The sequence below is a fragment of the Brachyhypopomus gauderio genome, chromosome 8, assembly GCF_052324685.1.
Source record: "Brachyhypopomus gauderio isolate BG-103 chromosome 8, BGAUD_0.2, whole genome shotgun sequence".
NCBI lineage: Eukaryota > Metazoa > Chordata > Actinopteri > Gymnotiformes > Hypopomidae > Brachyhypopomus > Brachyhypopomus gauderio.
Genome location: NC_135218.1, coordinates 23,171,235 through 23,181,350, shown reverse-complemented (window position 1 = coordinate 23,181,350; position 10,116 = coordinate 23,171,235). Strand labels below are relative to the sequence as shown.

General features: G+C 50.2%; 2 protein-coding genes across 5 annotated transcripts in view; both read right to left on the bottom strand.

Annotated features, from left to right (window-relative positions):
* The window catches only part of dnah9l (dynein, axonemal, heavy polypeptide 9 like), a 43,555-nt gene extending 42,696 nt beyond the window's left edge, over positions 1-859 (bottom strand). Inside the window, 3 exon segments of the mRNA XM_077016054.1 lie at positions 1-74; positions 233-400; positions 620-859. The exon segment at positions 1-74 is cut by the window's left edge and continues 43 nt beyond it. Of these exon segments, the coding sequence (XP_076872169.1) occupies positions 1-74; positions 233-400; positions 620-859 (482 nt within the window).
* A 3,767-nt stretch (positions 860-4,626) lies between these two features.
* sp3b (Sp3b transcription factor) lies at positions 4,627-9,902 on the bottom strand. Of its 4 annotated transcripts, XM_077015599.1 has the most exons (7): positions 9,734-9,902; positions 9,272-9,369; positions 8,203-8,256; positions 7,095-8,100; positions 6,606-6,795; positions 6,233-6,429; positions 4,627-5,939 (listed from the first exon to the last, which is right to left on the bottom strand). In XM_077015599.1, the coding sequence occupies exons 1-7, from the start codon at positions 9,738-9,740 to the stop codon at positions 5,662-5,664; spliced, it is 1,830 nt and encodes a 609-aa protein (XP_076871714.1). In that variant the 5' UTR covers positions 9,741-9,902; the 3' UTR covers positions 4,627-5,661. The 4 variants fall into 4 exon arrangements, with proteins under 4 accessions (XP_076871714.1, XP_076871712.1, XP_076871713.1 ...); XM_077015597.1 differs by having other exon boundaries at positions 7,095-8,256; positions 9,694-9,900; XM_077015598.1 differs by having other exon boundaries at positions 7,095-8,256; positions 9,272-9,626; positions 9,734-9,900.
* Between the last annotated feature and the right edge of the window lie 214 nt (positions 9,903-10,116).

Below are 10,116 nucleotides of genomic sequence, written 5' to 3'. Positions count from 1 at the left end.
TTCAATACTGTTCCCACACGCTGGTCAAAGTCTTCATTCTGTGCCATTATTCGATTGTAATCACGTACAAACTCCTGCAACTCACAGAGCAGAGGTCCAGCATCTGAGCAGCTCTGCTCCATGTAGGTGATAGTAATACCACCCACGTCTTCATGCACAGTTCACAGTCAATCTGCCAAGATTCTCATACGTATTATTTTTGGAACTGCACATGTAGTGTGTAGAAGTGAACCTCTTTAGTGTAGTCCAGGGGGTCAGATTTGCTTTCCCTGATGATTCTCCAAGTGTCGTGGAACTCATCGTTCATACTGTCCACCATCTCACTGAGGAACGTCCCCCTTGGCCCGCCCAACTCCACACGCTCCAGCTTCAGAAAGTCCAGCGCTGAGGTAAACAGCTCCTAACACACACACACACACACGTGTGCACATGTAAGTGCATATACACACCCATTCACACCTTTAAAAACGCTAATCCTTTAATCCATTCAAGTCATGATTCAACAATCATTTTTGACACACCTATTATTAAATAATTTAACATTAGCTGTGCAAAAGGTGTATATAATCATTTGTTATGCTGAAATAACACACACACACACACACACACACACACACACCTCGATCATGAGCAGTCTCTCCATGATTTTGTCGTTGCGCTGAAACACCAGGTGTGAGGGGAAGTCCCAGGGGAGGACGGTGTAGCCGGCCCGGCTGTACGGCCCCCCAGGCCTCAGTCTGTCCCTGCAGTGCCAGAAGGAACGTTTGAACGCCCGGAACACCTGCGTCGCCCTCTGGACCCGATCCACACCCTCCTCCAGCTCCATCTTAAAGAGCTCCTCTGGGATTAAGTACCCCATTGCCTGAGACACACCATACACACACACACACACTCACACATATAACACACATATAACACACATATAACATACATATAACACACATATAACACACACACACACACGAAAGACTTAAATGTTCCTATGCACTTTTGCACATATACAAACACAAATAATGACTCATCACTTTAGTTGCATTTCAGTGAAACGTGAAAAATATTTTTCGGAATCTGTCTCCATAAATCTGCGTCCACTGTGGCGTAAACATGGTGTGAGGAACGTCTCTCCTTCAGGCCTCTGCTCCTGCACCCACCTTATCGATGAGCAGGTTGCAGACGTGTGTGAGGAGTGTGACCATGCGGGGGGGGCGGCAGTAGGCGGGGCAGTGCGTCCACACCAGAGCGAGGCTGTGGAAGAGGGCGGGGAAAAGCACCTCCAGGCCGGGGAAGCTCCGCCCCTCAAACGCCACCAGCAACTTACGGAGAGGCTTAAGGTGCAGGTCGATGTCCACAGCCTCTGCCGTCGCTAAAACACACACACAAACACACACACACACAAAAGCACACAAACAAGCACACACACATGCACACATAACGTGCACTCTCGTTAGCATTCATGCACATGCACACACGTGCATGAACACACACACACACACACACACACACGTGCATGAACACACACACACACACACACACACACACACACACACACACACACAGGGTATGTGTGGATGGATTAAAGTTTACCCAGGTTGACTTTCTGAATAATCTCATGAAAGGAGACGGAGTAGCTGCTGTTAATCCTTTGAAGAATCTCCAGCACCTGCACAACTTTGGGATTCTGCAGCTGAGCGCACACAGACACACACAAGAGAAGCGAAACAGGCTGTCAGGAAACTGAAACACCTTGAGTTACGAACACTAAATATCTCCCTTACCTGCTCCTGGATGCCTAACAGGTTGTCCTTGTGTTGGGCCCAGAAGAGCAGCTCCACGGTGGGGCCTGGGTGGTCTCCCTGGTGCAGGAGCTGAGAAGAGTCTCGCCGCAGCACACAACCTATCTGCTGACTCCACTGGATGACCAAGGTCTCCATCATGTATAACAAACCCCCGTCTATCAGACACAGATCAGAGCTACACACACACACACACACACACACACACACACACACACACAAGCTCATACAAGAAGACAGTATAATTGCAGGTAATGACCATATAAACATACTGCACCTTATGACAATATATTACAAAAATGATCTGTAATTCCTTATGTGACTTCTATGGTGCACACACACACACACACACACACACACCTGAGCTGCCTCTGGTTCTTCCTCTCCAGTCTCAGAGGGAGGGGCAGCAGGGTGTGGCCACGGGCGACGCCCCCCAGAGTGACGGCGTGTGTGCGCAGACGCTCCAGGTGTTTACACACATCCTGGACCAGGACGTGCGGCCAGCCGGTCTGGTTCAGGGGGTTCGCCAGGAGCGTGAGCAACACCTACACACACACACACGTGAACACACGCATAGAATGTTAGGGACTAGTTGTATAAAGTTATATTAGTGTAGCTAAATAACACGGCACTACCTGTCCAATCAGCACGGGCGTGTGGTCCAGCGTCTGTGCCGGCACCTCCCCCAACCACAGCTGCGTGCGGACGGCGCTGACCGAGACGCGGCCCCCGCCCGCCTTCTTCCAGATGCACAGCTGCTTGCCCCACCAGGGGGCGCTCTTCTGCGAGGACGAGAGGGGCGGAGCGCTTTCAGACGCAAAAGCGCCGGAAATAAGCAGGGACTTATTTCACCGCCAAGAGCAGGTCAGCCACAGGCCTGAGACACGCCACCGCTATACAGGTCTATACGTCTACAGGTCTATACATCTACAGGTCTATACATCTACAGGACTATACGTTTACAGGACTATACATCTACAGGTCTATACGTCTACAGGACTATACATCTACAGGTCTATACATCTACAGGTCTATACATCTACAGGTCTATACGTTTACAGGTCTATACATCTACAGGTCTATACGTTTACAGGTCTATACATCTACAGGTCTATACGTTTACAGGTCTATACGTCTACAGGTCTATACGTTTACAGGTCTATACGTCTACAGGACTATACATCTACAGGTCTATACGTTTACAGGTCTATACATCTACAGGTCTATACGTCTACAGGTCTATACATTTACAGGTCTATACATCTACATGTATATACATCTAAAGGTCTATACGTCTACATGTCTATATGTTTACAGGTCTATACATCTACAGGTCTATACGTCTACATGTCTATATGTTTACAGGTCTATACGTCTACATGTCTATATGTTTACAGGTCTATACATCTACAGGTCTATACGTCTACATGTCTATACGTCTACAGGTCTATGAGTTTACAGGTATATACGTCTACAGGTCTATACGTTTACACTGTATGGTCAACTCTGCCATAGTTCTGGTCTGACTGAGGGTGTGACACTCATCTGGGTTCCTGCAGACACAGCAGGACTCCAGCTGAGCTCTTACGCATCAGGGTAACCGCATCCCTGGATCAGCCACCATTCACCATGGCTCTCTAGTCTACAGTTCATATGTTGATTTGCTTTAACTCTTTAATATATCAACTATAATAACTATATTATCTATATTAACACTATTTTCCAGGATCAGCTGAATTTCATCAAGGTTGGTAAAGTTTATATAAAATTTATATATATGCTTATTTTATATTGGTTAATGGCATTGTGGTTACTCATGGGTATGTTCACTGTGTGTGTGTGTGTTAGCCACCTGTTCATCGCTGAGGTGCAGTGTTCCTCCTGGGCCAGTGAACAGGACAAGTCTGTCTCCCATGCCCTGGTCCAGAAAGTCCAGCAGGGCTTTCTGGTTCTCCTCGGTGCCGATGAACCGGTTCCACTTGTCCGTCTTCAGACGCAGCACCGTGAACGCCTGCTCACGCAGGAAGTCCACGCGCTCGTCGGAGACGGCACTCACCTTGAGCTGCTCCGATGGTGCGCGGACGACCCCCTCAACCATTCTGAGAGAATCCCAAAGTGGCGGTGCCAGAAGACAGATCAACAAATGAGGAAATGCTACAACGTTGGATATGGTCTAAAGGTTTCACCTCTGTCACTGACCTCTGTCCTTTAACCTTTATTCCTTCTAAGTCTTTTATACCGTGAAGATGTCTCTGTGGACCGCTGTGGTGCACTGGGTGTCTCCACACTGAGGCTTCCAGTGGGAAACTGAACCCCTCCTGGTGGGTCAGGTCACCATAGCGACAGAAGACACCAATGCACTTGCGTCCCAATGCACTTTGCTTGTGTGTGAAAGGATCAGGTGTAGTATCTTCCATCAATGAAACCCGAGCATCCCTGAGGAAATTTACCCAGAATTAATTTACCCTCCCACCCCAAAGCACTCTTGAGGGATCATTCCTCTTTAAACACATACTCCAGAAAACCCAGAGGAGTTTCAGGAAGTTTTGCCAATTTCTTTCAAACATTTCTCCCGTTGTGCTAAGGACACAGTTCCATCAGTAATACCAGTGTCACAGCAGGTAGCGATAAAATATCAATTCTCCACACAGCACCGCATACAAAATACAATACAGAATGGTTGGAATACAAAATGGTTGTTATTGTTGCTTTGAAATTTTGTGGATGGTGGTTAGTTGAAGTTTCATAGCTTCATTGGGTTTTTCCACTCCACTCCTGACAAATAATTCAATAAATAAATCACACCAAGCTGCACACATTACAAACCAGGAGATGATAGGAAGGATCTCAACTTTAATTGTGTTCCATTTGGAAAAAAAGTTGTACAAAAGTAACATTAAATTTTACACATTTATAAAGTAATTAAAATGAGGCGTCTTTGATACAACAGAATCAGATACAAGCTAAAATAAATGGCGGCTATAAACAGCTTGGGGGCTGGGAAAAGATTAAAAAGAGAAAACATGATGCAAGTTACAGAAAGAGGAAAGGAAAATTATTTTTTTTTTACGCACAGAAAAGGTTTGATCCTGTCACCTGGAGAAGGGTTCAAGTTACAGGTGGACGACAGAAGGGGGGGGGGGGGGGAAAGGTTAAAAAGCCCCACCCAGGGGTAAAAAGCCCCGCCCATGGGGTAAAAAGCCCCACCCAGGGGTAAAAAGCCCTGCCCAGGGCATGAAAGAAGCATGGTGCCATTATTCCTCTACACAAAATGGGGGAGGGGTGTGTCAAAAAACAAAAGAATGTAAAGACACATTTGGACTGAGGCCAGCAGAGACAGAGACAGTGAGAGGGGCGAAGGGAAGAGAGGAAGATAAAAATGGACAGATCACTAACATCTCTCCCTCAGAGGACATCACTCCCCTCTCCTGCTGTCAAAGTCACACAAGTTTAAACTATACACACACACACACACACACACACACACACACACACACACACACACACACACACACACACTTCAATCTCCCTGTACCATAACTTTCACTCACACACACGCACTCACATTATCATCCCCTGAACAACGAAGTCAGCGAAAGTAAAAATACATGCAACTCCAGCATCATATACTACAGAATATGATACAAAATAAGGCATTTCTGTGTGTATGTGTGTGTGTGTGTCTGAGAGGACTGGAACCACATTAAACGTCATTTTTTGCCTTGTTTGTACAAAAAGACTGCTACTGAACATAAATGGATAATTCATTTTTTAAAATATATATTTATATATATATATATATATTTATCATATATATAAAAATTGATAGTGAAAAGCCAGCGAGCTGTGAAAGTGGGCGGGGTTTTGGTCACTCCATGACCTCATTGGCAGACACAGTGACCAGCTGGAGTGGGAGGTCGGAGTTTGAGAGGAGGTCTTGGGTGCCAGCCTGTTGCAGATTGGTCAAGATGAGAGTAGCCCCGCCCCCAGTGATGATGCTGTCTGAGGGGGCGGCGGCCTCCGTCTGCCCCGCGGCAGCGGCAGAGTTTAGCCCTTTTTTGTGCAGGTGAGTTTTAATGTGTTTGGCCAAATGGTCGCTACGCATAAAACGCTTCGAACATTCTGGACACACAAACTTCTTCTCTCCTGAGGAAAAAAAGAGAATCATTAGAAAACCAACACTTCTGTACACGTGTTTGCTAGCCCCCCAAACTGTTATAATGTCAATAATGTTTAAATATGCACGTTAATCTATTTACTACAACATATATGGAGGAATAAATGTTTTAAACTGCCAAGCCTTCATCTGGTTGTACATTGAATTTGAGCATTAACCCATGTAAAATCTGTAAAAGGTCGTGAAAAGTTTAACACCTTTTACACAAGAAGAAGCTCACGTCAACTTCAGGGGACAGAAGCGCGGGGAGTGTGTGCAGTACCTGTGTGTGTCCTGCGGTGGCGCTGCAGCTCATCACTACGGGTGAACCTCTTGCCACAGTAGCTCCAGGAGCAGATGAAAGGTCTCTCCCCCGAGTGCCAGCGCAGGTGGGCACGCAGGTGCGATGTCTTCCCATACACCTTCCCACAGCCTGGGATGTGGCAAATGTGCTGCTTTTTCTTTCCCATACTCGACCCTCTGTGCAAGCGCGCACACACACACACACACACACACACACACACACACACACACACACACACACACACACACACACACACACACACACACACACAATCAGTCTGCATATCCAGTGACTTCTCTACATTTTACCTTGGAACGGCTCTAGGTGGCGCTCCTCCGTGGACGAGTCTTACCTGCCCCCCGCCTCTTTGCAGTTGGGGCAGGTGCAGGCCACCCGACGCAGCCTCTTGCCCTCCTGCCCCATGCCCTCCCCCTCCTCATCCACCATGCGCACGCGTAGGTGCGACAGGTCGCTGGTGTTCAGGGTGGAGTCTCCACTCAGCGGCCAGTCGTCTGAATCTGGCTCCTCTTTGATCTGGATATCTAAGAAAGTTAGAAAATATTCTCAGCACTGTGTAGAAAAACACTGCATAGCTTACAAAAAAAAAAAAAACTAATTTGTTGCATGTTTCTAAATATTCAGATGAACAATAATTAAAGGACAGAGGAATGCTAGCAATCTTTTTTAACAGATCACATGTGAACCTAATAAAATGTTAATATAAAGTGACACTTCATTACAACATCACAATGATAGTAAGCCTACATACTCCCTAAACACGTGTGCATCTGTGTGTGTGTGTGTATGTACGTGTTGTATGTGTGGGTGTGTGTGCGTGTACCCGAGGGGCTCTCCGTGTTCTCGTCGTGATGGTACTGCGCGAGCGAGTTGACCGTGACCGTGTGCAGGTTGGGCATTTGGGCGGTGCCCGCCTGTCCGAGCGACAGCGTTTGCACGGGAGCCAAGGTGATCTGTGAGGAGGCCACTCCCCCGGCCGCCGCCCCCCCTGAGCTGGGGAGCTGCAGGTTCTGCAGGTTCTGCACGCCCTGCACCTGGAAGGTCTGCCACTGGATCTGGCCGGAGGGCGAGACCGTCTGCGCCTGAATGATGAAGGTGCCTGCGTTGAGCAGCTGCACGCTCTGCAGTGCCTGCGCCGTCCCGTCCGCCTGCGCAGACGCGGGCAACAGCTGCACCATGGGCTCGCCACCGTGGTTGGACTGCACGAAAGACGGGTCCTGCTGGCCGGCCGAGACGGCCGTGGCCTGGGTCAGCACGCCCGTGCCGTCTATCGTCTCCGGGAGCGACGTGGCCTGCGCGGACGCCGCCCTCTGCGCGTAGCCGTTGGCGTCGGACGACGACGTGTCGGCGGTTTTGCCCGTGGCCCCCTCCCCCGCCATGATGAGCTGTCCGTCGGCGGTCACTCCCGTGGCGATCGTCTGCGCGCCCGCCAGGCCCAGCGACTCCAGGTCGGCGCTGCTCAGGCTGTTGATGGGCACGAACGTGATGTTGCCGGGCAGCCCCACAGGGACGTTGGCCACCACCTGACCCTGACCGCCAAACCCAGACCCGGCCAGCGACACACTGGGGATCTGCTGCACTTGTCCCGAGTGCGCGAGCAGGCCGTGGAGGTCGTTAGCGTTAGCCGCCGTGGCGATGCCCTGGCTCCCGTCCGGCAGTATGGTGATGTCCGTGCCCAGCGCGCCAGCGTCGGAGGACTGCGTGGCGTAGCCCAGCGACGCCGCGTCCGCGCCCTGCAGCTGAGGGATGACCTGGTACTGGACGCCGTTGGCACTGCTGCCGTCCGTGCCCGCCGTGACAAAAACAGGCTGCGTCTGCCCTGCCACAGTCTGCAGAGGAACCACGTACTGCCCGTTAGCGCCCACCAGTCCCCCGCTAGGTAAATGCAACACTCCCGGCTCCTCTTTGACCGTGGACACCGGCGTGAGTACCTCCCAGCGGTCCGCTGAGCCGGTCAGCTGGATGGACGTGAAGTCTGTCGTGTGCTGAGGGAGAAAACAGAAGCAACACACCTCCGTTCACTTCACGCCGTCATTACACACACACACACACACACACACACACACACAGCCTACAACAGTTTCTAGCACAGTGGCACAACAAGTATTTCAAGATTTGGCAACAAAAACACACAGCGAGAAAGTGCAAGACAACAGAACACAAAACAGACCATTGAGAACCATTACTAATATGAGGGACATATTCCATACTCTTGTCTATAATAAATAACAAAAAAATGAATTGCCAGACTCTCATGTCACAATATGGAGAAGGAATGAAAGAAAAAAATGATAAAGAAATGAAATTACTTTCATGTTTATATAATTATTGCTACAGCTAAGGCTCAGTGTAGTGCCAGCATCAAATATATTTTATTCACCCAATACAATAACCATTTGTCCTATACAACGACTATTACTTTACACGAGTTCGTGTATGTTGTTCATCATACGTCAACAATAAACATTAAATTATCTTTATTTAGGAAAACTGCTGTCAAAGAAACTCGCTGCATTTCACGGCGTATTGAAGACAGGGTGAAACTCAGCGTTGCTCGCCCTCCGTTGTGTCTACCGACAAAGTCGAGCAGCGTTTCCTAAACACCCACTGCCACTTTTGATGAGATGGAAGTAAAACACCACAGCGGCGTGTTGAACAGCCGTCCTGACGCCCCTCAGCGAGGCGGGAGGCGTCCGACACCGCAGGCGGGGTGGCGTCTCCCGCGGCGGGGTCCTCCCATAGTGGGGGGGTGACCCGGGACGAGCGCAGGTAGCGCGGGCGAGGCGACGGTGGCGAGTCCGTCCGACCCACAATGGGCGGGTTTAGAGGGCAGGAAAGTGGGTGGCCGCACAGACCGGAGGCTCACAGGAAGTGTTGGGACTCTCTCTGCCCCCCCCGACCGCACCACATACACACGTTTCACCCCCCAAACGCGTTTGAACTTCCAACAAAACACGCGACGCGACGCACCGGGCGGAGCGGGCCGAGCCGCGGCGTTACCTGTTCCGAGGCGCCGCCGGCGGGCTGCATGAAGTCGCTCTGACCGCCGTCCACGTCCAAGGCAGCCATTTCCTGCCGCTTCGCTGGCCGTCCTGGGGCTTTCGGGGAGGAGGGGGGGAGGAAGACACAGCGAGAGAGAAACTGAGCGAAAACAAAATTTATTTCTCACCGACTTCCATCCGTCAAAGAAGGCGCGCGAGGCGATATCGGGCCGCGGTCGCGATATCTTTTTAACGACCTCGGCGGCTCGCGCGCTCGCTCGCGAGGACACTTTTTTTTTCCCGCTCGCGCGGCGGCGGCTGCTCGCGTGTTTACTTTGTTGGAGTGAGGCTAGCGCGCCTAGCCGTTAGCATGGCTGTTGAGAAAGATTAAAAAAAGACTTTAGCTGGCTAGCTGGCCGGCTAACGGCGCTCCAAACTCACCCGACGGCGTCGCGCTTCGATCGCGTTAAGTGTTACGTACCGGTCATGGCGTGATAGGTAAAAAAATCGGACGGTTATCTTTTCATTTAAACTCCAAACATGATTGTTTTAATCAAAGGCGGGCTGTGATCGGAGATTCGGGTCGATTTTTTTTTCTATTTTGATTGACGGTGCGGGAAACACAAAAGGTGGGGCTTCGGGGCTCCAGCGTGAAGATTGCGTCACGCGGCGGAAGTCCCGCCCTCCTTCTATGAGCTGATTGGCCAAGTGATTCGACCCCTCGGCTCACGAGTGGCTACGCGGCTCGTCCTTCACGTCGACGCCGCGAGCGTTTCCTGTTTGTTGTTCGCCGAGATCACTGCGATGATACCGAATAGTAAGAAAATTTGAGCTGGAATCGCTCTCGCGTGCCAGGAAGTTCGT